This window comes from Ixodes scapularis, unplaced genomic scaffold (genome assembly GCF_016920785.2).
Source record: "Ixodes scapularis isolate PalLabHiFi unplaced genomic scaffold, ASM1692078v2 PGA_scaffold7__128_contigs__length_106722199, whole genome shotgun sequence".
In the NCBI taxonomy this organism is placed as follows: domain Eukaryota; kingdom Metazoa; phylum Arthropoda; class Arachnida; order Ixodida; family Ixodidae; genus Ixodes; species Ixodes scapularis.
Window position 1 is genome coordinate 6842302 of NW_024609882.1, and position 27820 is coordinate 6870121.

At 47.5% G+C, this 27820-nt stretch overlaps 1 protein-coding gene and 1 long non-coding RNA gene across 2 annotated transcripts in view; one reads left to right on the top strand and one right to left on the bottom strand.

The window, feature by feature from the left end:
- The first annotated feature begins 3704 nt into the window (after nucleotides 1-3704).
- LOC8053754 lies at nucleotides 3705-8204 on the top strand. The gene is made up of 2 exons (XR_003919298.4): nucleotides 3705-4271; nucleotides 7855-8204. It is a non-coding gene; the product is annotated as an uncharacterized LOC8053754 (long non-coding RNA).
- Nucleotides 8205-23116: 14912 nt separating this feature from the next.
- Nucleotides 23117-27820, bottom strand: part of LOC8053753 — a 54836-nt gene continuing 50132 nt past the window's right edge. The window contains exon 5 of the mRNA XM_042286403.1: nucleotides 23117-24171. Coding sequence (XP_042142337.1) covers nucleotides 23732-24171 — 440 coding nt within the window. The 3' untranslated portion in view covers nucleotides 23117-23731. The remainder of the gene's footprint in view (nucleotides 24172-27820) is intronic.

Here is a 27820-nt window from a genome sequence, read left to right on the forward strand (position 1 = left end):
GACAACATACAAAATACAAACACTGCGAGAGTACAGCGAAGGCTGTCAGATGGGAGCTATAAGCTCATCTGGAACTTGCTAAAACAGACCACATAGTGGCCTCTCTAACATGACAATCTGTGAAAATGTTTCCCCGTCATTATCAATGCTGGCATTTCAATAGATAACATAGTTTTAGATTCGGCCTCGTGGTTCGCGCGAGATGTGCGTAGTTTATAGTTTTTGTAATAATCATGCATTACTTTTAGCCCCCGATTGGGATAAGTCTGCCAGTCTGTTCAGAATGCGAGAGGCAGTAAGACTGGTTGTATACCTCCTTGCATCGCCATTCGCGCAGCGAGAGAAGTTATTCTACCCCAAAGCATGGCGTCGTATAGTTACAAGTAGGTCTCACTTGAAGAGCTGAACTTCAATTAAAGGTAGCTGATTGCCTAACTGGCTTTCAAAACGAACATCCCGCAGCAGTGATCTATGCCCGCTCATATTGAAAGAAGTGAGAGTCCAGTTCACGATGCCTGAATCAGCAGCGCGACCTCATTAGCGCGGACGTTCTATCGACGCGCTGCGGTTTGTCAACAGTCGGTCACCAACCCCACCCCCCTCCGGCGCAAAACACACACGTATACGCGAGCGCGCACGCACAAGAACGGGGATTATTTGGTGCCGTTTATTTGCAGCAATGTACGTGACCCTTCGCTCCTGTCGCTGTTTTTTGTTTGTTTGTTGGTTTTTGAGCGGGGAAGGAACGACGTAGTAGTAGTGCACGTTTGGCTTTTCCCTTGTGCGGCAAAAACAGCTGCGGTTGGCGCCGGGGCTCGTCAGAGCCTGCCCGGCGTGCTTAGCTATCTCTGCACGCCCGTTGCAGATAAAGGTCCTGGAAACGCACAGCGGCAGCGGATAAGAAGCACGAGACTCGGAGGCCGCGATGAAAAGCGCACAGCGCAGCTGTCTCGCTCTTTACCTGGCTCCTATATCCTCGTGGCCTCGTCTACTATACCTCTTTTCTCGTTTGGGCCCTCGAAGCTACATCGTGCTCCGTAAACTGTCAGGCTGTCACCGAGAAAAAGCTCCTCTTAAACCCCTTGTTACGCTTAAAATAAACGGACACGGAGTGTATCCGTCTGTATGGGCTGGTAAATTGTAACGAAAGAGTTTTAAGAGGTTTTAAGATACGGGGACCGAACGCTTTGGGTACCCGGAGCAGCCTGGGGGAGTCGCATTGCGCATGCTCAGTGCGACTTCCCAGGCTACTCGGTGGAGCGTCAAGGCCGCATTATTCCAAAATTCTATATTTTGTTATGCGTACGTTTTTTTTTTTTTAGGCAGCGGGAAGTTGACCAGCCTCCGTGGGTGTCTGCGGGCGTCTCCGATGTACATCTGAAATTTAGCAGTAGCGCTGCTGTAGCCTGGGGTCTGTAACGTGCGTCACGCAGCAGGGATACGCGACCACACGCCGGTATCCCATGCTCGTCCAGATCAAAACAGACGGGGGTGAGGATTGCACTCAGGATCCCTGGGTTCTTGCAGCGCCGACTTTCGCTCCACGTGCTCCTATGGCTGCGCTGCTCTAAACGGACTCGGCCGCCAATCCCCTTGTAAACGCGGACTCGTGTACACCGCGCAATACTGTTCGCGCGAACTTGACTCGGCCACTTTTTCGCCTCTTACTTCCAAAGGGTAACGGTCATCAAAATGTACCACGTAGGTTAGTTACCCAACGGAGCACTTTCCACCACTAGAGTATAGTGTCGATGACAGACCTTCGATACTGAAAGAAACACAGAAAACTGGCTATGGATTGTTCGCGCTACCTGTGTGTGTGTTCTGCGGCGTAGACTTTACATTTTCCCGGGAAGGGGGGGGGGGGGGGGGGGGCGTTATCTTTTCGCCAGAACTGGAGATTGAAGCTAACGAAAGCACGCTGGAATTCCATTTCCCATGTATTTTTTCAATAAATGCAACGTGGGCGTTAGTTTGTTTACATGCCACCACTTGCGTGTTACATGGCACGTAAACGGGTCCATATCACAAGAGCGAATGACATTTTAGCGAACGGCGACATTTGAGCGAATGGTCGTTTTAGCGAATAACGGGGGCGCGCGTTAACCCATCCGTCGCGCTGCGCTTTACGCCGCTTCGCGGCGACAGTCTGCGGCAACTCATTACAAAAATATGAACTCACTTGGCCCACCCGAAAACGCCGCTTCGCGGCGTCCGACTATTCGCTAAAGTGTCGTTCGATGAAACGTGGGCGTTCGCTAAAACGTCATTCGATCAAGTGAGTGCCTCCCCACGTAAACAGCGTCTCGGTAAGGATGATGGCCCGGGCCCGGGGGGCCTCTGCACCCCCCTCCCTCCCCCCCACCCGGATCTCACCAGGGGGGGGGGGGGGGGCACAAGCCCTGATGCCCCCCCCCCCCCCCCCGAAGTCTACACCCATGTGTGTGTTGCTGCCTTGTCCCGTGTGCTTAAATATCGGGGGTTCCTGTGATGCCCGCTTGTGGAAGACGTGTACATAGCTTGCACCGACGTCCCTTGGTCAGAATATAATGGGAGGGCGCGTGAGCTTCGGCTGCGTTAACGAGGCGCTTCTGGCCACCGGAAAGAGGGGCGGATTGACGTCACGTGCAAGCCGTGTATACCCAGGATGGGAGGCACTCACTTGATCGAATGACGTATTAGCGAACGCCCACGTTTCATCGAACGACACTTTAGCGAATAGTCGGACGCCGCGAAGCGGCGTTTTCGGGTGGGCCAAGTGAGTTCATATTTTTGTAATGAGTGGCCGCAGACTGTCGCCGCGAAGCGGCGTAAAGCGCAGCGCGACGGATGGGTTAACGCACGCCCCCGTTATTCGCTAAAACGACCATTCGCTCAAATGTCGCCGTTCGCTAAAATGTCATTCGCTCTTGTGGGGAGGCACTCACTTGATCGAATGACGTTTTAGCGAACGCCCACGTTTCATCGAATGACACTTTAGCGAATAGTCGGACGCCGCGAAGCGGCGTTTTCGGGTGGGCCAAGTGAGTTCATATTTTTGTAATGAGTTGCCGCAGACTGTCGCCGCGAAGCGGCGTAAAGCGCAGCGCGACGGATGGGTTAACGCGCGCCCCCGTTATTCGCTAAAACGACCATTCGCTCAAATGTCGCCGTTCGCTAAAATGTCATTCGCTCTTGTGATATGGACCCGCTCTTGTGATATGGACCCCATCTCGCGTTTTCCCTGTTTTTTTGTGTTCTTTTTGTTGTTTTTAATCTGTGTTTTTATTTTCGATCGAGCAAATATCACTGGCTCGGCATGTGCTTCGAATTACAGTAACTCCATTCGCTAAAACGTGGATTCGCTCAAGTGACCGCTCTTCGCTAAAACGTCATTCGCTCATGTGATATGGATCCATTTTTGATACTGCCAATACGAATTACCCGTCTTTGCGTGCCAACGTATCGACTAGCACAGCCGTCCCCGCTGGAAACTTTCTTTCCTTTCCTTGACGTGTCAGAAGTGAGGCAAGGCCACTCCAGCTTGTTCGTGACTAACGCCACGAACTCTGATTCAGATTTCAGAACACATACAAAACATTGCGTCAGCCGCGCGGGCTCTCCCGTTGCTTTCCAACGGCACGCCGCATCAAGGCTACACGGTGGTGACTCAGAGGAGAGCATAAGGTCGACAAACTCCACGGTTCTACCAACCCGTCAAAAAAAAAACAAAAAAAACAGCGTCTTGGGCGCATGTTTTGTTGTGATTGCGACAAAATAATTCGTTTCCTACGCAGACTACTGCAAAACAACGCGTGGAAACACGTCGAAACACGTTGAAACGTGCTGCAACGCGAGCGGGCGATTGCGCGACGCTAGCTAGTCGTACCACTCACAGATGGCGCCAGCGGCAGCTGTGCTCGTTTTTCTCTTTCGGTTTTTACTTTCCGGAGCTGCCGACGTCACACCCCCACGGCAACATAAACAAGGGAGCGAATCGCTCGCCGAGACATATCTGCAGCGTTGACTGGCATCGCAGGAAGCACCGTCCGCGTCGTGTATACACGAGTACCTCACCATGTCCGAGAGCCACTTTGACGAGTACGAGCACTACAACTTCGACCAGGACAAGTTCATCTTCGCGGGTCACAGCGGCAAGCAGCGGACGAAGCGAGAGGTGTCCGAACACACGAACCACCACGACCCGAACGGTCACGTTCGGAAGCTAGTCACCAAGATGGTCAACACCGAAAGGAACCGCAAGAACTCGGGTAGTGGCAGACCCTAATCCGGTGAGACTCTCCCCCCACCACCCCCCCAAAAAACAACGTCATTCACGCGTTTTGCGAGAAAAGCCGGTTTGCTACATAGTATCGGTGGCTTATCGCGTTCACGCCCCATGCTTTGTGATGGATTGGTTCTTTGACGATGTTATCGACCACTGCCTTAATCTGATTGGCTGCGAAACGCTAATGAGATGCGCGGAACTTGCCACGCCCTGCGATTACAAGTTGTTGTGACCGGAACGGAACGTTGGGATGAGCCTTGAAAAGGGTTTAAACGCACGTGCGTTTAGGCCATCTGCAGGGTTTATACGCCGTATGCACGGCAAGCAAGGAACGCGGCAACGTTGCGGTATCAGGGGGTCCCAAACTATAGATGTAGAAACGGTTTGCCCTTGGACGCCCTCGTCCTCGCTGACGCAGTTTTCCTACTTTTTGCTCGCTTCTGCTAGCAGCTGTTTCCAAGCTACTCCGCTCACAGCAAATCGCTACTAGCGTTGTTTTCAGTTGCAGTTGCATTCTAACGCAGACCAGATCTACGTCTACGATTCAGCGCTATCTCTATATTATGCGCGGGTGTCAGCTATTTTGTGTTGATCTGGAGGCGTTGTCGCACCGAAAATCCTTGCCGTTGAACCGAAATGTCACCGAACGCGCATTTTGTGGATGTGCTCGTTTCTGGGCCTCATCGAGCGCACGTAGTACGGGACAGGAACCGCTGTCCGTATTATTTTTAGACAACGCCGGCCTCATTTTAGCTATAGCACAGGCGCGCGCTGGTTTAACTGACCTTCATCGGCTTTCTTTATTTGCCTGTGCATTCGACGCTCTAACTCGTTTTGAGTCTTTCGATATATTTCGATTTTTTTTTTTACCCGAAGCGGTGCTTTTGGGGTCAGCCCGCATGCGCAGCAGGTCCCCCCACGGCACGTTACGTAAGAGAACGGGGCTGGGCAGTTTTTTTGTTGTCCGCTGGGCAGACTCGAAAAGTTGTCTGGGTTGGGCTTGAGGAACCAGTTCGGGGAGCGTAAAAAAATAAACTACGAAAATTCGGGTTGTAGCGGAGATGCAGTAAAGGGCACAGCCGGTTTCCGCTCTAGGCGAGTCCTACCTTGCACAGGTGTGCCCTAGCTTCAATGCAACTAGCCCATCTTTTTTGTTTTATCTTTTTATCGAGACAGATGGCGGTTGCGGTGCCATGAAGGTGCCGGGCCATCACACATGTACCGTGCTGTTTGAATCCAAAAGAATTTCGGAGTTTATGAAGGGTTACATAATTTTCATTATCTACAAATTTATCTCTTGATTCTCTCTCGTTGGATATGTGGATATGTCACTATGCGTGCACAAAAGCGTTATATTTGGTGCAGAGTAGTGAAGACGACACTTTGAAATGTGCATTTTCTGAGTAGGAATTGCGCAAAAGGCCCCTTGTGTCCATGTTTTAGCGGCAGAATGCACTAGGTGTCTCATTCAACAATAATCACTGGTGTCGTGACACGAATCTAACATATCATTCCTATGAGGAATTTCCCTGTCACCTGTTAAAAACGATAATCCTCGTGGTTTAAAACTGACGTCGTGGAGCTTGAACGTCACCACGCGTTTACCAGCGACGGACTCTGCTATGGCGGCCATTAGAAACCGCCTTTACCTGCATCAGTATTTGAGGCTAAAGAAAGAAAACACCCTCACCTTCATGTACATTATTTTTATTCGGGTGATCCTGCACATGGCATATGTCGGGTGCCTCGCGCGCATGCACCGTTTCGCCATGGATGGACGTATTGATGCTAATGGCTGTATTCTTTATAATGGGCGCCAGCTTGCGCCGCCTAGTTTAGGGGGTAGAAACCAAAAGTATCATTCCTCCCTTCGCCCTTCAGAGCCAACTTGCTTCCCCCCTGCAATTTTGTAACTATCACCAGGCGGTGTAAGATGCCCTCAAAAAATCAGGCAAAAAAAAAAAAAAATTACCTCTCGCTTTTTTTTTCTAGTGATCGGCCGCCAATTTTCCTCTGCTCTAGTCAAACCTAGTGTGCGCTATTCCAGTACCGGGCCCACAGGGAGACCGGGTTGAGGCATTGGGCCGGAGCCACGCGGGAGGGGTCCCAATTTCCCTCTGTTTCGCCTGTCCCCAGCTCTGTTAGTTAGTTGTACGTCATTCCATTCTCCCTAGATAATTTCCACCTGTCTTTCGGCGTCCTGCATGATAAGTTCCGCCATCCTGCCTGCGACCCTTCGTTGCCAGCTTCCGCGGGCAAGCTGCCAGTACAGGAAGTGTTTCCGTTTAACAAGCTTCCATAAATTCCTTTAGTTCTTGCTGCGGAAGCGCGGAAGGTTTTTGAAGTTTTCTCTTTGGCAACAGCAAAGTGTGTACTGCAGTTAAACTTCATTAGCCTGACCGCGATGCTTTGCACGTACTACGTAAAGTACTGCACGGTGAATAATCGCGACGCACGCACGTCTTAGCTGTGAAGAGGCGTACTTTGGCGAGCCTCTCTCTGACTGGCCTCGAGAATTCAGATTAGCTGACGTGTCTTGCCTGTTCAGTCGTACGGAAGTAAACAAAAAACTGAAAGTTGTTGGGCAAGCTGGCCGCCTTGACTCTTCAATGCCAGTGTCTCTCAAGTCCTTGTTTCGAAATGCCCTTCAAAGCCAGTCAGACATGTGGTTGTGAAAGTGCCGTGTCTCGCTCTTCCGTTTTTCGTGTTTTAGCGTTTGTTTATATTGTATCCCCAAAGGTCTGTTCAGTTTGAAATGTTATTTTAGCCGATTTGTTGCTACGCGGAGTTCAGCTGTTGCACCTGGAAAGCAAGTAAGCTATACTCGAGGAAAGCTTTTGTTTTTGGCAATGCAGTTAAAGGTATAGGCACTCGTGCCCTCTCCCATTTTGAGCGCTGATCAAAGCTCTGCCGGATGTGCGAGCGCTCTCCTCCTCGGAAATACCAAGAAAAGTTTTCCTTGAGTGTACCTTCGGAAGAGTGTCCTGTAGTGTTCGTTGTATGCGCCACCATTCTCTGACCGACTGCTTGTTCTGGGACAAAAGAGAAAATAAATTGTTATTATTATTATTATTATTTATTATTATTATTATTATTACCGGAATCAGGAAGCCGCCCACGGGATCAGACTAAGCGAAGGCGACTGCAACACAGTTACGTTTTCTTTCAAAATTTGCTTCTTCAGTCCCTGCTCCGTGTCATCGGAGTGAGCCAAGACCTCATGTGAGAGAATCTCGTCAAGTGCATCAGCTGCGTAAGCACACTGGAGCTCACAGATCAGTCTGGACCTTCCGCTCTTTACTCGTATGCTGAGCCTATAGCCTAGCCTAATCCCACCAGTGCTTAGGCAGACTGACGCCTAATGTACCATGTAATTTTGAGTAATAAACATAATGACGTCACTACTTCCGTTGAAACTCCCTCCAATTGGACACAGGGCATAAATAAATTACGAGCCAGCTAGTGTTGCATCTATGTCCTGGGACTGGCCATGAATTGTTCTATATGGAAGTGTGGCTCGCTGCATGCAGCGTTTCGCAGTTGCTTATTAGCTTTGCTCACTGTGTTGGATTTCTGTTCTCTCGCAGCGAAAGGAGCCTCTACACTCCTGCGGGGTCCGACGCTGGCCAAGGCACAACTGGTACAACTTTCCCATGGTGCAACCACGGAACGGATTTCAACTGTGATGTTTTACTATAGGACTGGCATAGTGCGCGCCGTGAATGTGCACAGACTCGCTCTTTTTTCCCTCGCTCTACTTACGACGTGGCTCTAAAAGCAAAGCGCCTTCTTCGAAAAGATGGCCTCCCCTGCCCTTTCCACTTCGTCTTCCACGGGACTGCCACGAAACTCGGTGGAGCTACTCGAAGCGATGAGTTCGTTCGGGGATGGGATTCTTCTACTCTTCAATAAAAAGTGTATGTTATCACTTACGCAATCCAGCGCAGCCACACAGTTATCTCAACCGTATACACGGCGACAGGTTTATAATCATTCCCAGCGATGATGTTCAGAGCCGTGCCGGTGCTGTTTCTGGTACTCGGGTAACTTATACGCGCAAACAGAAACGGACACAGAGAAGGGGACGCAGACAAGCGCTTCGCTTTTTGTGCTCAACTTAGTTTTTCAGCATATCCACCAACTAGTCCAGCAACAAGTCTCGTGAAACCATTTCTGACATGTGGCAATCTTCGTCGTTTGGTTCGCAAGGTACCCCGTAATGGCTGTATTGGCTCATTGCCGTTTATGCTATTTGCGCGACGACGTAACATGCTGGGGTGAATTTTGTTTCCTTGACGACTTCGACACACGAGATATAAGGAAGTAACAAGGAAAGTTTCTATTCACGTTTACTAACCACGCGGAAAGCACCCTTGCAAATATGGCGCCAACGTTATTCACCGGCAACGATACGATTGATGCGCCAATGGGCTCGACATGCTGCTACAACTCGCCGAAATGTGACGAATTTGCGCCAACACTGCGTCAAAAGCTAATTTTGTTTCTTCACTTCCTCGTAATAATTCGGGTCTGGGTGCACTGCCAGATCTTTACAGTAAGATGGTGCCTATTTTGGATGATTTTTAATATTGGTTAGGATAACGTACTGTTCGATTCGAGCTTCGTATCAAGCACGAGTCGGAAGTTCTTCAACACCTGTAAAGGGGTGTCGTTCTTCAACACCTGTAAAGGGGTGTCGTTCTTCAACACCTGTAAAGGGGTGTCCGAACAGGACACTACAAAACGCACGACTCCGACAAATCGTGAAAATTGAAGCGGGCGCGTCCGCTTCAATTTTCACGATTTGTCGGAGTCGCGGGTTTTGTAGTGTCCTGTTTAGACACCCCTTAACTCTAGTTGCTCGGGTTGCTTTGCTAGCTCCGGCAAGTGCGCTTTTTAATATGCTTGCGTACATTGCAGAGGAACACCCGTAACGTGGGCACAGCGCTTTAGCGTGCTGTGCTTTGCTGCAACGCAGATGCGTTCTGGGAGAAAGCACCTTCTGAGGGGTATTTAAAAATAAAATGTATGGCAAATTTTTAGGTAATTATGGGGCACTCAGTGAAATGTTTCGCTGGCCCCCGCGCCGTGCTGAACGCTTTAGCGGATTGTTTGCGAACCAAAGTTCACAAACAATCCCTTCTGAGCATTCCTCCTCTCCACTCCAGCTTCCTTCTCTCGGCCATTCACCTTCGAGATTCACCCAGGCTTCGCGTTTCCATGGTTGCAACCTCTCAACGAATCGGCTCCCACTTCGAGCTTAGCGGTCGCAGGGTGCGTCGCGCTTCAACCCAGGTAACTACCGAAAGAACGTTCCACGTTAGAAGCTGGGACTGTAACTCGAAGTTCGAAAGGAGACGCCGTTTGAAACGACCACGTCTAACAGGCTCTCTGCTGGAAACAGCGCATCGGCCACTGGCCGAGTATTCCCCGTATCTTCTGGCCACAGTACTTCTGACTGCAAAGTAATTTCACGTTTTCTAACCGGTAACTTGATATTGAATTTCGGTTTTCTCCACGCCGACTTAAGCGCTAGGCCTTACACGGCCCCGGACTTACGCCATCAAAGAGGCTATTGATCTCAGCGATGTGAAGGCAAAGGGGCAGTTCCGAGTGAGTCACGTTTAGATGATCACGTGCACGAACGCGCTCACGGAGGCAAAGCTGCCCGAGCGTGGAGAGCCCCAGACACTCGTGACATCAAAATGAGACTTCTGTGGCTGCCGCATCACATGGAAGACCGACGCATCATTGAGGCCCTGCAAGCCTTCGGAACAATGCGAAACATCAGCCGCGAGAAATGGCGGTTTCCTAGATTGGAACATATGGAGACTCTGAATTGAGAAGTGAACATTGCACTTCACGAAGGCGTAGCGATCGAAAGATACCACACCTTCTAAAGAACTTCGGGTGTCAGTGTTTCGTCCTTGTACCGGGACGACCACCACTGTGCATCCGATGTGACAAAAGTGGGCACGTCCGCCGCCAGTGCAAAACGCCACGATGTTTTAAATCTGAACGGTATGGGCACACAACAGACATTTGCATCACAATATATGCAACTAAACTACCAAAGACTCAAGACAATGACGACCGGTCGGAGCTGCTGACGGATGTCCGAGAGGTTGTCGACGCCTCTGGGCACTCCCCACCGGTTGCAGCGTTTGCACAAAAGAACAAAAATCTGCCGAAGAAACAGCCATTTAGTCACAGACGTCTGCGCCTAAGAAAGAAGACGATCCAGGTGGCCTCCCTGAACCAAGTCCTCCACCTGACGACGTAGAACGAGCAATCAACGTCGTCAACGTCAATATTCGTCGTCGAAGAAGTTTGAGGACAACAAGAAACAGAGCGCCATGCTATCGCAGCGCCCGTGGCCACGGCAACCGCTTCGACCGTCGAGGGATTGAAACCATCAAGTACAGCAGATTCCGTTGCTGAGGTCCGCCCAACAGGCAATGTTCCTGCTGACAAGGGACCTTTGACAAGATTTGAAAAAGAGAGGAAACAGGCGGGAGCCTGGCGTCAGCCGTACTCCAAACCACTCGGAGCCCTTAAAGGGGCGGTGCAACGATATTCAATTGGAATGTTTTTCACGTTACACGAGCTTACTGGCACTAGTGGGACTCAAGGATACTCGGACGCAACGCCACTGACCAAGAAACGCCTTTTTTTCGCTGTAATTTCGAGGACAAAACCGAGTGTTTTCATTCAATCTCTCCTTCGCAAAACCTGATGACGTAGCTGGGCGGTGGCAGTACCGCCCAGTGACGATATTTGAATGCGGCTCATAGATTGAACCCAAGCATGCCGTTGACACTCGATTTGGGCTCGTGGTAATCGATAGCTTGAGAAGCATTCGGGTACTGGCCCGTGTCCAATCACTGTAACGACGACAACAGCCGTACTATAACAGTGTCTGGAACTCAGCGCGTGTCCTGTGCTTCGCCAACCCCAGCGCGTGACTATCATCAACATCGGCGGCATAGAATCGGCTCCAGATCACGTGGCCGCTTGTTCTGGCTGCGAGTTGAGGGGGTGAAGTCTGCTCGTTTTTCTTTGTTTTTTCTGCGACTTCGATTGCGTGCGGTGAAAAACGAACGGGTATTTCACAGGTCATTAACGTCAGGGATCTGTTCTAAGCGGTATTTGCGCAAAGTACAAAAATCGTTGCATCGCCTCTCTAAAGTGATCGGGAAAAAAAAAAAAAAACAATGTGGAGTCATTGGTATGCTTTAAACCTTCTAAATGCCTTCCGCGGCAGTTCAAAAAGTTGACACCGCGGCAGTTCAAGAGACTAAGCTATCATCAGACGAGGGCATTGCCGAGGCTTTAGCGCTTATCAAAATGGATATGAAAATTGTAGCTAAGCTTGTGGCTTCTCCGACAAATGTTTTCTTCTTTTCTTTTGTAAGCAGCTATATAAATTTGTAATTTCCATTGACATTGACCTGGAAGGGCGTTTAATTTCTTGTGCTCTTATCTTTAGGAATTTAAATTGGCGGTTCATTTGTTTATATGCAACAACTACTCCAAATGCAAGATGTTTGTTTCTTTAGTTACTACTCCCATTGATTGATTCGGACAAAGCTTGAATTGTAATGGGAGATTTTAACTGCGTTTGTAGTGCAGAAGACCGAACGACGATGCCAACTATTCATGACGCCAGTGGGGCAATCCTGCAGTCTCTGCTTCAAGACAATGGCCTTATTGATTTGGCCTGTAGGAAAGACGAATCGATCCAATATGCTCACTTTCAGGGTGCCTCTCACGCACGATTGGACAGAATTTACGTATCCGGCAATTTATACCCCTTCATCGACAACTACAACGTAAAGCCGATTTTCTTTTCCGATCACTGCCTTGTGTCAGTGTAAAAACGCTCTGCGGAAATAGCGTTTTCCTCGCAAACAGTGGGAATTGCGGAAACTAAATGTAAATCTATTAGGTGATGAAGAATAGAATTTACGAGAAAGATATCCTGACTTTTGTCAGATACGCTTTGAAATACCGACATGCGCATTTTTTGCAAAATAGGATAGTTTCAAACTTGAGGCGAAATATTTAACTATCGAAAGGTCCTCAATTATAGCACATAAAAACAAACTAGCTAAGCGTTATCTTTTTAGTAAGCTAGTAAAACTACCTGAGCTTGAATGTTTAACCCCCGGTGTATATGGTGATGGCATTGATATAGTAAGAACTTAGCTTCAGAAATATGAGCGAAAGGTACAGAGGAGTCCTAAGCCGTTCCCAAAAGAAACGTGTTTTTTTTTTGTGTGTGTGTTTTTGTTATTTTTTTTTGGTTTGGAGCCTACACGGAGGTCTTTAGGCGATTAGAGGCGCCACAAATTATCAAAAGAAATTCTGCATTTTCATAAACTATTCAATTATTCTGCATTTTCATAAACTACAAAGGCTGGGCATTGGTCAAGCCCACTGGATTTGCAAAATCATTTCAGCAGTTCTATACTGAAATTTTCGGGAAATCATACCTGTAAATAATGAGTCCAACGTTGAACAAATGTTGGCGCTGGTAGCGAAACTTGACAAGGCAGACAGGGATATGTCTGAAGGCCCGATGACCGTTAATGAAATAAAAACCGCTGTAGACTCGCTTACAAACTGTACGACACCTGGACCTAATGGGCTTAACGCCGAATCCTACAAAAAAAAATATTGAGATAAACAACGTCCTATACAACTTGACATTTTTGAAGAGGCTGACGTCCAAGAAACCCTCCTTTTGTCGTGAAAATACCGTTTTAGTGCCAAAAAGAAAAGAGGCAGAAATGCTTATAAAGGTGGAAAATTATAGATCAATCTCGCGCTGTAACGTGGATTACAAAATAGCTGCTAAAGTATTGAATGGATGGTTACAGCTAATTATGGAGAAACTAATACGTGAGCACAATACTTGTGGAATACGTGGCAGAACTATGCAAACAAAAGTGCATGTAGCGCTCTCGGTTCTGGAATGCGCGTCAGACAACAATTAATGACCAGGTAGCACTTGTGCAGATAGATATCGCTAAAGCTTTTGATCGCGTAAGCCATTCGCTTCTATTTACTCTTCTGCAACCCATCAACATGGGAGCGACACTTTTGGAAGGGATACACACTTTTGCTACGTAAATAGTTCTACGAGGCTGATAGTCAATATTATACTCCCAGACGAAACTAAAGTACAAAAAATCTTCCGTCAGGCAGAGGTGTCCGCTTTCCCCTTTGCTCTTCGCCCTGTACTCAGAACCCTTGTGCTTTAGTATTCTTTAAAGCGAAACAGTCCACGGATATTCCCTAGGTAACGCAGAGGTGAAAGTTCTCGCATACGCAGGTGACGTTGTATTTTTCGGTACCAACAAAAAGCGGTGTCAACAAGGCAATGAAATTAACGGGCTACTATTGTATGGTCACAGGAGCCACCATTAACTCAAGATGGAACAGCTTTTGGTATGGTTCGTGGGAAAAGAAACCCCTTTTTTTGGGGGGAATAGCTTGGAATGGAGGCTCTCTAACGTATCTAGGGTTGTCATTATCACAAACCCGTAGCAGTGGACCTTACTGGTCAACAGTGACAACCACTTCAAAAAGAAAATCAGATATCTGGAAAGGAAAGGACACTTCGATTTCCACGAAAGCCAGTATTTTCAACGTATTCCTAGTCTCGCAGCTTATGCATGTACTACAAGCGCTTCATTGTTCTCGAGCAAATAAACAAAGGTTTGATAGAATTTTTGCCACGTTCATATGGTCCTCAACTTGGAACCACTGAGAAGGAATAACCTTTTCTTCCCTCTTGAACGGGGGTATAAGGATTAAGTCATCTTTTTGTCCGCCAACTAGTATCCCGTTTCCTTTTCTTTAGAAATGTGAACCATGCTTTTTTGAAGAATGTGCTAGCATTGCGCCTCGCTGAAAGTTTGAACTATTTAATTGTCTCAATTGACTAGACGTTTCAGGGCAGGCCTTAACGCTTTTTGAAGGATGTGGTTGATTCGTTCGCATTTCTCCAAGCACGCTTTTCATTGTAAACATAGAAATAAAACAGCGCAAACAAACACAAGGACAAGTAGAAGGAGGGACACAGACACAGCGCTGTGTCTCTGTCCCTCCTTCTACTTGTCCTTGTGTTTGTTTGCGCTGTTTTATTTCTATGTTTACAATGCATCACCGACTAGCCCACCTCCAAACATTAACGCTTTTCATTCAAGTATTTGTTTAGTGCCTCGCGGAAAGCATTGTCAGTAAGTGTTATGGAGAGCCTTTTTCCATTACAGATTTATCGCGCTCTTTTTGCCCTTGACCCAATCAGTGATGTTCTTAGGAGAGTAAAACGAATGGGCGTACCTCCACCAGCGAATACATTTTTCTTTAAATTACACACGTCCAGGTTACCTGCTAAGACGATATGTTCGCGCTAATTGGCCTTCATAGTTTATAAAAATGCAGAATAATTGACCGACAGGCAGAAAAACATCGCACAACATGATTTTTAGAACAAGTAGCAAAAGTAAGAAGTGTCTATGCATCTGAATGAAACCAGCCAAATTGGTTCTCTATGTCTCTATTCATGTCTCGGACTCCCAGATTTCCAAGAAATGCAAACCAACGCTAACTGTGTGATTTAAGATGATAATGCAAGCTAAAACAAACAAAAAACTCAATGGTTATTAATAAACGCCCCCCCCCCCCCCTCAAAAAAAAAGAAGTTTAAATTTAAATCAGAGCAATGTGTGCATAATCTATATATATATTTCTCACTGTGTTCATTCGTGTACATGAAGAACCGTTTGCTTACATTGATGTACTCAATTACTATGTATATTTATCATGTATTTTACAGATATAAAAAAAGGGGGGATCGGGGGTAGCTCAGTCAGCAGCGCGCTCGCCTTACACGCCGGTGATCGAGGTTTCATTCCCGGCCACTGTAAAAAGATTTTCTTTTTCTCTCAAAATTCGAGTTTTCCGGTTTTAGGAACGCTCGTGTGACTTCTCACTGCCACGTGACTTCTCAAGCCAGGCGACGATGCGGCGAAGCTTCACGAAACCCAGCTAAACAACATTTCACGTTAATAAAAATCTGGAATGAGGCTCATATCGATATGACGATGTAACATCGCAGTAAAGCTGTCTAAAGAACACGGACGGCTATTATGCACGACTGCAGTGTCTTAATAGCTGCGTACATCTTTGGTCGGGTCGTGATTGTTTCTTCGGGTCTGAGATTTAAGAAAGAATATTTGAGTTTACCGAGAGGGTTTATAAATATCCGAGTAAGTATAAGAACTTATCATTCTCAAGTTATTTTTCTTTAATGTGAAATCCCTGTTTTCTTTTCACCTCTCTGTGGGGCTTTGCCTTGTTGAAATAAAGGAGTAAACTACCTATCAATTGGCCATTGTAGTCAATCGATAAGTAGTTTAAATTAAAATATTAGCTCAAGCTATGGACGAAAAAAGGCTTGGAAATAGACAACGAAATCTATTGGATTTGTTTAAGTAAACACGTTTATTGCCTACATGCAAGTTTTGCATCGCCATAAAGCTGTTTACATGCCAAGGGTCGTTGGTCTGCTATAGTAATAAAAACTTTGTTTGAAGTGAAATAAAAATTGCATTATTATTGCAACCTTCGGAACGTCAAATAAACTGCAGCTGCTGCTAGAGGACCAATACTTACATATTCCAAGAACATTTTAATGCCATGTCTTGTTCTTTTGGGCAGGACTTAACCGATAGTCAGTTACAGGTTAAGAGATGTTCTCGAGGGAAAGGAAGGCTGGGTAGGAGGAAGCAGACAGAACGCTGAGGAGAGGAGGGGGTTGCCTTCCCTTCTCTCCAACATTCCGTTTGCTACCTCCTCTCAAGTCGTCCTTTCCCTCAAAAGCTTTTCTGAACTTGTGACTATAGTTGAGTGTTTGGAAAAATTACGTTGTAAGGATGTTACGATCAGTAGCACAGCAGTTGACAGCAAAGAAGGAACTGTAGTCTAATTGGACAGGCCAATACCTGTTTTTTTTTTTTTTTTTAACATGGTTACCGCAATAAGTTGAAAGCGAGTGAAACCCACAGTTCTGCGCCAAAGGTTCTTTTTGCTGTTCGAAAATAAACTTTTGGCTGTTCCAAAAAGGTACTCCGAAACGACTCGAGCCAATCATAACACTGTTTACGTGGATGTAGAAATTACGGGGACAAACCGCAGAGTTTGTTCCCGTAACTCCAGCACGTCGCTCGCCCTCTCACGGACGAAGAAAGAAGGATTGGAGCGGGGACGGCGTTGGAGACGGCGACAGGGATTGTCGGCCTTGGTGCTGCTGTTTCCGCATGGTTCTGGTCGGCCCGTTCGTGCATCATGCAGTTTTCATGAAAAAAAGCAAGTGCGTTAAAATAGGAATTGTTTTATTCCGCTCCGTGACTTCTAAAGATCAACAACATCGGGAATCTACAATCGATGACGTGAAGAGCAGGGCTTGTCTCCTGGGTGCTATTGACTGCTGTGCCAATAGCTTCCGTGTTGAATGCTGTCCAAGCTCAGAACACATGTCTTTATTCATCATTGTCCTGCAGCGCCATCAGGCATTATCGCAGGGGGCGAATAAACTCTGAAAAAACATTTCTGAATTCGCGGCACACACAATCGCACTGGGCAAGGCATTCCACTCCTTAATTGTTTTAACAAAAAAAGAATTTTTGCCCAATTCCGTCCTGGTGCGGTATTCTCTAATCTTATGAATGTGGTCTTTTCTTTTTGAGATATAATTTGGTGGTAATAAGTAAAATGAGCTATTAATGCCAGTTTTATTGTTATAAACGTTGTATAAAAACTTCAAGCTCAAATTTCTTCGTCTTAATGCCAATGTAGACCATCCCAGTTCTTTTATCATGTCGATTACACTCTCAAAGCGGCCGTACCGCACCAAAACGAAACGAGCGGCACAACTCTGAATACACATGTACCACGAAACCGTCCAATCCGAAGTGCGGACTGCCGGAATGACCTTGGGGGCGAGGGTTTTCGTAGCACCGGAGAGCGTTGAAAACCCTCGCCTCCGACCGTCGTATTGCCTCATCGGACGTCGGATCAGACGGTTTCGTCGTAAATGTGTTTCGCGCTTAAAGCGTCAGGGGGCAAAACACTCGAGCCGACAGTTCCATAGAGTACATGATATACATCTACAAACAACTGCGTGCCGCTATAAAAGCGCGAATTTATGTCACATACTGTGACGCCGGAAAAACAAATGGTCTGTTCTCGGGTGATGTGTGGGCCGAGCTTCTCTTGCACCGGATTTACTACACCTGCATGCGAGATGTTCATGCTCGTTCCGCGAATAAGGCGTTTGTTTTGAGAGTGGTGTTAGCAGAACAATCGTATCTATGCATTTGTTTTGGGCACAGGTATTTTCTACTTCCGTGGAAATCAGACCATCAAATCAGAGACGCCCTCTATCAGAGTCCTAAAATAAAACCGATGCAAATGATAAGGACGAGGAATATGGGAAACTTATACCACGATTCCGTTTGACCTTATACGATGGACGGTAGTGGACGCACGCGAGTCATTAGAACCAATTCATTGCCGCGTAAGTGTGGCAGACCCTTCTGGGAAGACGCGGCGACGCATGCGTGGTCACGTGACACATTCAAAAGCGCTGGATTGGCTGGAATATCCCGTACCAACCGCCGCGGTCCATCGTTCAAGTGCAACGGAGTACAGGAAGCTGGAAATGAATCGCGAAACGGACAAGCAGTTCCATCTGTCGGCTAGGCAGCGAAACCGGTTCAGATGTGAGTCGTCACGCGCTTTTCCAAGCCCCAAACGCCACGGATGAAAACAAAACCAGTTGGGTTCCACCTATCCGCACCTGTAGCAATGACTCAGAGTCCGATTGCTTGGTTGTAGTAGGCCGTGATTCGTGCGTCGGGGATCTATGTCGTGTTGAATGACGTTTCTGATCCACGTGCAGTCCTGGCAATAAATAATGTTCACGGCAAACCCATGTCCGTTCCGTCGCGGATGGAGGGACGTTTTACGTCAGAGACGTCACGTTCGTGCTCAGAAGGGCGTGACTATTTTTAGTCTACCTTTCTACTTACCGGCAAACAAATTAGAGAGAACATCGTGGGATGATACTTGACATTTACGCCACGGAGGACTCGAAGACTGTTTGGTTTGCTCCACGCTAGATGGCGCCAGCTTACAATTTTTTTTTTAATTATTATTTTGTCGGAGGGTGAGTGCGCGCTCCAGGTTGCGAAGAGGCACCGGCCGCCAGACAGATATTAGTTTTTGTTTCTTTGTAATATTCTCTACACCCTTTCGGTTGTGAAGGATGAATGATCATGCGTAGTAGCGATAAGAGATCGTTTACCAGGCTCTATTAGTTCCGAATATATAAGTATACCATTAAAAAGCTTAACCTTATTTTTTTTAAAGCTTTACCTCGGTGGCGCATGCCACCGCCCCATTTAAAGAGCTCATTTCAACTGAGTACCTACATTGCACGAAAAGGCATTACACCAGGGAGAGGCACAATCACAAAATTATTTATTAAAAAAATAACTTATGATTGGTTATGTTTTTTTTTAAGTTTCGAGAATCTTACTTCCCAAACGTCGTTGGGTAGCGTATTCCAATGTTAAATAAAACACGGAAAAATATGCAACGTACATGCAACGTGATCCGTGTCACGTAAGAATCACCCCAGCAAAGTCGAGCGAAAAAGAGGTCTTACTCGAGTTTCTTCGATTTAAACGAAAATACGTGCTCCGTATTCACGTTGCATAGAAGTGTATTGCTGAGAATTATTCAGCCAAAGGCTATAAAATATCGATACGGAACGAAAAAAACTCGGAAGGCTACCTACCGTCTTTGCTGGCAAAGTGTTGTAAATTTATTTTTGTTTTAATTCGAAGATTTTTTTTTTTTTTTTTTTTGCGGGAACGCAGGTTAAGTGGAATCGCCAATAAAAGTCGCAAACTCTCACGCATTCCCAAATCCAACGGCGTGCATTGAATCCACCGCGGAATCCACATTCCCGTTTCACATTTCTGCCGTCAGGTAGCGCCAGGCTTCGCCGCACTCTTGCATAGGCGGTGGTACCTTGGGCGGTACCCCCTTTCCTTCGGGTCTACTCCGCGGGTGGCGTCGCCTCCTCTGGAGTTGGAATAGCATTCTCGTCTCTGCATACAATAATGACTGTAACTTGTAGCGCCATCCCCCGATGGGCGCAGCAAGCAAACGTTGCACGTTTTCGTCTGCTTGCTGTGCTTATCGGAAGATGGCACCACAAGTTACAACCACCTCTAACTCGGTAGTCTGCGAAAACTTTCACCCACAGGGGCCCTAAACTCATCAAATACAAAGTTGGAACAGAAAGTTCGTGCAGCGCGCTGATTGGACGTCGGCGAAAAAAAGCGCGAAGTCATCGTCATGATAAGCCAATCGGTTCGCTCCGTCAACTTCGGCCCCAACTTTGTGTTTGACGAGTTTATAGGCCCGGACCTTTTCCAAGTTTGCGGGTCTCATCGTGTTTCACAGGAAGAGAACTACGTCTTGAAATTTCATCACGTAATATGCAATGATGCACTACCAAAATGCGCACTCGGTCCGAGTGTGAGCTTTCCATGTGCACGCGCCGAATGTTGCGGCTCGTTTTACAGCGCTACAAGACCTATTGTTTACAGACAAGCCCGCTTTTATTCACATCAGGTATGGGCACCGTACGCGCTTAGAAATTAGATTCATGTGAAGTGTCTATGGATGGGCAGTGCCGACAGGAGCACTACAGCAGCGGCGTGATTTCAGAGGCGCGTGTTAACTTGCGCCGACTGGATAATGTATTGCGCGGTGGCTACAACTTCGAGACGACACTAAGCTCAAAACCAATCAGTGGGCACTGCAGGTAGCCAGCCGCAGCTGGAAGAGAGGGAAAGCGTCTTTCGCCGCTCGATACGACGCCGTCACGAACTGACCAAATTGAACCGGGAACCCGCCGTCACGATCGGTTCGGGAGGAGGCGGGGGGATGGGGTACTGGAACTTGCTTCTGTTCTGAGAGTAGAGCGCGTCACAGGGTAGCACATGGCCTCACATTCAACTAGCGATTGAATCTACTGCAGCGTTTATGAAATTAGTGCCTTTTGATCTATTTCTGAGAATAGAGCTGGAATAGGAGTAGGCTACTTTCGGCAGCGGACGCCGTCCTTATTCTGAAGGCGTCTCAAGTTACAACCATCGCAAGCTCGGTCGTCTGCAAACGCGTCCGCCGTTGACCCCCGCCAAGTTTGACAGTCTTCTTTTCCACATGAAAAGAGAGAAGTCTTGAAATTTGACTAGATAATATCCACCACCTAAATGCACATTCGGCGGACGTTTGAGCTTTCTATGTGCAGGGACCGATTCTTCCGGCCCCTTTTACAGCGCTAGGATCCACAAAGAAGTGCCCCATAATGTACGGATCAATATATCCTCAATGTCGAGGCTTTGGACTCGCACATATCAAGCGCAGGTCAAAGATGTGCATGCGCGCGCTTCATACAGAAGGTTGGACCAAAATACAGGAAGTATTGAGTATTAAAAGAATAGAAAAAACAGGGTTACGGGTTTTAATCAGGCTAGCTGGTTCATAGTCATGTCTCCGTTTATTTCCCCTCCCCCCCCCCCCCCCCTCCCCCTGGCCCCCCCTTCGTGTTTCGTCAAAATTCATGTGTTCACATTAAAGGCTGGTTCACACACACTTTGCTTAGAACCGAATTCTTGTCATCTCTTACGACGATAAGACACACGTAACGCACTAGCACGCTGGCGCCATCTGTAAGGAGCCCCTGGAGCGCCCTCCTATGGTTTCCGCTCCTGACGTCATTACCTTGCGAACAGCAAGTTCGATGGTGTTTGTAATGAGCATGGTGGAAGCTTGAAATTATTGCTTTCCGAAAGCAACACTGCCAGTACCGTCAGAATTGAAGTTCTTATATTACTTTCATTTCCGTCGATGAGAAATCCTTTGCTGACGTCATGATCGGCATTCAATCAATCGTGGCAGGGCGATCACAGCGACGCTGTGATCGCCCTGCCACGATTGACCGAACCTTGGACCAGGGATCTCTTGGGCGGTGCCCAACGGATCGTCATGTCGCATGCAAGGTCGGAAGCGTGTCTCAAACTGTCGCGTGCGGCAATTCGGAGCGGCGTTCGGACTGTGGGATCGAACGATTCTGCCGTCCATGTGTCTCGCGCTTAAGCATTCGATCGTAAGCAGTGCCAAGTGTGTGAACATAAGAAAACGAAACGGGTTCTAATTGTCCCATACCTACGACCCGTTGCAAGCTCACTTGACACAATGAGGCGATGTAATTTGAGAAGCGAGACCCTTTCGTAAGCGGAACAAAGCGGCCCTCCATTTAAAAAGAAAAACCGGCGAGTGCGGCAGCAGCGGCGTGAAGCCACTACGCGACCATCACGCGGCAAGGGCGCCCCGCCGATGGCCAGTCTAATGAAGAGCACCAACGGTGGCTAATTTGGGAGGCGGCTCTTTCCTTTGAAGTCTCCCGGAGTGGGCCAGGGGCGATCCGAGGCACTCACCTGACCGGCGTGCCTTCGAGGGCCGCTGCAGGGGCTCCTTCCTCGCTGCTTCCCGCGGTGGCTGGCGATGAAGGAGGGGAGCACGCGCCAACGATACTCGCGTGTACGAATAGCTCTTTGAATTGAGTAGCGCTGCGTCATTCACAGCCTTCCCAGTGCTAGGGAATCTCACGACATACCGGCACTCATTGCAGTGTTGAAGATACACCTTTTTTCGAAAGGGCACAGCCATCTTGAATGTCGTCACTTATGGTATGCGGTAAAACATAGTTTTGATCTCTCCACGCCGTCGGAAGGTGTTTATGAAAAATACGTGACTGTCGCACCTTCTTCTTTTGCCTTACCTATATATTTCTGGCATATTCTCGGTTGAATTGTATTATTTTTTCGTCCCGCACACCAGATATGGAACCCACGTGACTGAGAACGTTAGGAAACAGAAAACGAGGTTGTACGTCAGCCTTTAAGACTTTAAGTACAGAGGTAGCCGACGCTAGAAGGTAATAGGGAGCTGTAGTTGACCATTTCCACAACCCACTATGCACCCGGATAGCGCTCCGTAATCCACCACAAGACTATGCAGACAAGGCTGGCGGCGCGCATGCGCAGCTGCGGCGCTTTTGTTACGGATACCGTAGCGGAGGAGAAAAACGATCTACTACAACTCCCTAATGGGACCAACCAAGAAACACGACGAACATCACGATGGTGCTATTTGAACGCCAACGAAGGCCGTGATGTGGCGCTTTCCGCGTAGCTTGATTTGCCTATGGGTCCATGGCGTGTTCTGCGCTCTGACGATGAAACGAATTGTCGTTGACAGGGCTTCGTGTAGGCCTTTCTACTTGCTTCGTCATTCGCCTCCGCTCGCCCGTTTCAGCGATGGTTAAACCAGTTCGTTGCTGTGCGCTTGCGACGTATATTAGAACGTTAACTCATCCTCGCACAGCAAAGGTGTTGATAGGATGAGCTTAGGAGAATCGGTGATTTCGGAGGCCCTTGTCGAGCGAGACAAGTAAGCGTATGTCGTCCAACTTTGAATCGCGATTAAGGGTAAAAATAACAATGTCATTTTTACCCGCATAGGAGACAAAACGTCCTATAAATTTGTTGGTATTGTTATGGAAGTCGGAGTTATTTGTGTTTAATCATGAATCCCGGCTTTTGGAACATTTTTGCAATGTTTTCGTACTTAAAAAATAATTTTCAGGAAAAAAAAAAACGGTTGAAGCACTTTAAACGCTGGACACGACAATGTAAATTATTTTTCATAAATATTTATATCACAAAACCAGTGAAATGAAGAAACTTGGTTCCGGTACACCGCTTGGGACCCGAGATATGTGCACGTCCTGACGCATAAGAAAGTTTTGACTTCCTAAAAGTTTGTGACAACTCCAGTCACACTCACCCACCAAACAGCTGTCATGGAGATCACAGCAAACCGGAACAAGGACATAAAAAGGGCCATCAAACTTGTCTTTCCAGGGGAAGCGATGATGACATCTTTTGAACTGAGGTGACAGTATGAAGTCTGTTGCACACAAAGTACTGGGTGGACAATAAAATAAATATGATGCACACAAAAGTAGAAGAGAACAGCCGCTGAACCCGCCAGCCGACAAAATGAAACAAGAACAGCCCTCCACTCGGAGCACCGAGCCAGCGTCTCTGAGCAGCGGTCGTCCACAAGGCACCGCTAGGAGTCTGCAAGTCCTGTGCTGATGATCTCCTTGAGGACCTACCCACCAGGTACCTTTAGGAGTGCGAAAACCCGGTGCTGATGACCTTCTTGAGGAGACGTCCACAAGGCACCACAAGGTGTGTACAAGTCTCGTGCTGATGACCTGCTTGAAGACCCGTCCACAAGGCACAGCTAAGAGTCTGCAAGACCCGTGCTGATGACCTTTTTGAGGACCTCCATGAAGAGCGTGCGTTCCTGCTTCTCGGAGCGAAGCCGGAGTTCTCGCTCCTGGCGCTCGATCTCGAAGCGGGCCTTTTCCAGAGCGTGCCGGTCCTCTTGCAGCTTGAGCTTGGCCCGTTCCAGGTCCAGTTCTTCGCGACGCAGCTTGAGCTCTTTCTCGCGGACTCGCATCTCCTTAGCCTGTCTGGAGAGCAGGAATGTGACCACCTGCGTCGGGAAGTCTGCGGGACGGCCGTCGCTGCTGGCGGCCATCATGTCCTCGAGGAGTAGATCGTCGTCTGCGACACGGAGACGCTTGGCAGCCGGAGCACTGGATGCGGTTGCCCCACCATTGCCTCCGCCGCCGCCGCCAGCACCGCCAACGCCGTTAGCATGGTCTGGTTCGCTATCACCTGCAAGCAAGTTCCAAGTTGACTTCCAGGACAAGACATCATGGATCACTGACGTCAATGCTCCCAAGCAATTTTTTAAAGTTACGACGCTGGCGAGCTAGTAATGATGTAACAACCTAAACTCAACATCGTATCCCAGGATAAATACGTGCTTGGGCCACAGCCTCGATATAAATATGTAAGATTCAATTTTGATGGACCTATAGGCTTTACAGGAGCCCCCTTATAACATATCACGTAAAATGGGATTAAAAAGATATCATATAAGGGAAAAAAAAACAGCGATGTGATATAATGCCGCTAATTATCAAACAACTGGTAATACAATTAATACAATACTGGCAACGTTAAAAGCCTGGACATAGGAGGAAGACAACACAACGCGCTAGAAAGTGCGACCTGTTTTTTTTCCTAGGTCGGTTCTTTTGGTGCTTTCAGTTTCGTAACAATGTACCAACTGGATACCCTATCCATCTTAGGGCCGGTTGCACCAACGCCGCTTATCTTAACCCAAAGCGGCGCTTTCCTAAGCCGGCTTAGCGCCCTAAACCGAGCTTAGGTAAGCACGGGTTTAAATTCCGGTTGCACCAACGCTAAGCCGGCTTTACAGACGCGCCCCTAGCTAAACGCTGGATTTGCGTAGGGAATCTAGGGACAAACAGAGCAAACTAGGGAACGCTTAGAGCGACGAATACGATTGGCGGAGAAGAATCACGTGATGTAAACAAAAAAAAAAGAAAAAAGAAAAACTGTCGTAGCAGTCGTCGTCGGCGTCTGCTTTTCGCTGTATTTCTTCGGTGAGTAACAAATTAAAGGTCTCCAAATTCAATCATGTTTTCGTTTAACTTTCAATAACAGAAGTCAAAGCTTCAAATAAACACGAATGCTCTTTACACCTGTGATTGTGTGTTTAATATCGGTTGATAACAGGATATTTTGACAGTGGTAGTAGTTTTCGTGCTCACATTTTGAGGCGAAGGAGCCATCGGGGGCCCCAAAACTCACCGAACGCGAGAAGGACACTCTACTCACTACATCGCTGAAGACAGAACATCATGGATATAAGTAGGCAGGTAAGATGACTACTAAAACCAAGTCAAGCCTGAGACCGATGAAGTTCAAAACAGTGACGAACTCGCCTGCGAAAATGCCCGGAAATCGTCGAATAGAAGTCGTCGAGAGGTCAGGTCACGAGACCTTGCATCGACGGTACTCGTTGCTATCAGCAAGGTGACAGAACTGCACTGTACCGTCGTTGAACATCCGCTGCAGCCTCAAACGGACTTCAGTTTCACACTGTCGAGTTCAGAAAAAAAAAAAAAAAAACTCCCACTAGTACCCGATAAGAACGGTCGTCTCTTCGCATCACCTGCCCCAGCCTGCCCCGATACAGCAATGAACGAATCTAACATAGTAGTCGTTACGATTTGTCGTCGCCACGAATGAAAGATATAAAGCAAAATATTCCTAAAAACTCGCGATCACGAAAAAAGTTACGGAGGACACAACAAGGCGCAACTTTCAACTGAATTTTATTGAAAACGTGTTCCGGTATATAGTCTCAACCATCGACACAATGAAAACAAACGACAAAAGTAAAGGGAAAACACCATCACAGAGCACAACTCGAAAACAACAGTATCTCGTTCTCGGGAAACGAATGAAAGATATGAAGCAAAGTATATAAAAAAAATGCGATCACCAAAAAAGTTAGTTGTGGAACGATACAGTTTTCTGACGCCAAGATTCTACTCGCGAGATAAGGAAAATTCACTGAAGATTGTCTCAAAACTCAGAAAACGAAAGAAATTGAATTTTCGCTGTTTTATTAATTAAAAGCGCCGCAATCTAATGCAAACGGCAGAGGTGTCGACAATCAGCTGATCGCCGAGATCGTGTACTTCCACTATTCAACGCGCTGATCAGATTGAAGGATACGCGCTGCAAGTGTAAATAAACAAGGTGGTAAATAACAGTACGTTACAGCTATGCGAAAATTAGTACGTACATACGAATAAGCTCGTTGACAGAAGAACCAACGGGAATACAGACGTGAGCCCCACAGCTCCGTACGTTTCTCGGTTAGGGCTAACACGCCCTGAAAGTGGAGAGCCAACTTGAAAACAGGGGTCGATAAACACTTCACGCGACAATATTTTGCATCCTTGTCACAATCGAAAGTCATTTTGTCGAGACTTTCACGCTGATGTAGCCTAAAACACTTTGCACAACCAATTTCGTCCACCGCGTCGACCGTGACAAACCAGCCGCCATGTTTGTAATCCGGGATTAAGAAACAACCAGAGGCAAAGCGCCCAATGTCGGGCGCTTAAGTTAAGCGTAGTTTAGTGCTAGGTTTAGCGATAAGCGAGTTTGGTGCAACCGAACGAAACCGAAACTAAGCTTAAGTTCCCGGTTAAGCTCCGCTTTGCGCTAAGCGACGTTGGTGCAACCGGCCCTTAGTGACAGTTATTAGTTCAGAACAAAGTGAAGATTAGATTTTGCTCCAATATCAGTAAACGACTGACAATTAGGTTAACTCAAAAATCAAATTTGGGGGTTTTATCCGCCAAACCGTTGAAGGACATCTCGCACAACCCAGCCGAGGACTGGGGATTAATTTCGAGCCCCATCTTTTGATGTGCGACCGAAATCCTGTTTACACGGCGCCTTCTTCGAGGTGTGACCTGAAAAGGTCACACCTCGGATAGTGCGCTGCTTCCTAACTTTGCCAGGTAGATATTATGGACTGCCATTTTTAAGATGAAACAAAGCAATTTATCTCCTGGTTTTGCCAACTTCAAGATATAAATCCTTTCCATCGCTGGTTTTCTAACTTAAAAAAAAAAAAAAGAAGAAAACAGCCCTTTGACAATGTTGTTTTGGGAATTGAATGGAATATCTTCCCACAGATTTACGAATTATGAAATCCTGTTAAATACTCCACCGTCATTACCACAACGTTAGATGACACTGCTGACCGGACCAGCCAAAATCGCCCAGTTCGAACGTTTTTGCGCCTTTGAAGTACAGAGAACCGGTAATAAGACGTACTTGAGAGGACAGACGAAGATGATGACCCGAGGAGAAAGTTCGTCTGTAGACACGAGGGAGGTCTATAGACCAACGCACGCCTCTGACGTCGTGCCACAGCGAGGGCGCTGCTGATGGTTTATCCCCCGCGAGTTTAGCTCCTGCACATGCGCAGTGGGCCAACGCCGAGTTTACATTTTCATAGACACCAAATCACCTCATATATTCTCCTTTTTGGGACGGTTTTACCCCGGAAATTAAGCTGAGCTGTTCGATAGCTCGGGCGACAGCGATCCGAGTCAAGCGGACGGCAGCTGACTCAGTCAGCGTCTTGATGGAGCACGGAGGTCAGGTGACATCCGACGGGGAATCGGCACGTCGCCAAGAACAGCGCGCGCGTGGCGAAATTACCTGACGTAGACATGCATATGCGTTACAGTCCCTCGGCGAAACACACTCTCCCGCCCTTTAGATTATTAGTTGAACAAAGAAGAAGAAAAAATGTGTTGCCCATTAAGGTAAGGAGTCACATTCATCGGCATAATGGCTGAAGAAAAAAAAAAGTGTGGAGCTCACGAGTGCTTCGCTTTTTGTTCTGCTGGGCTCGCTGGTGACC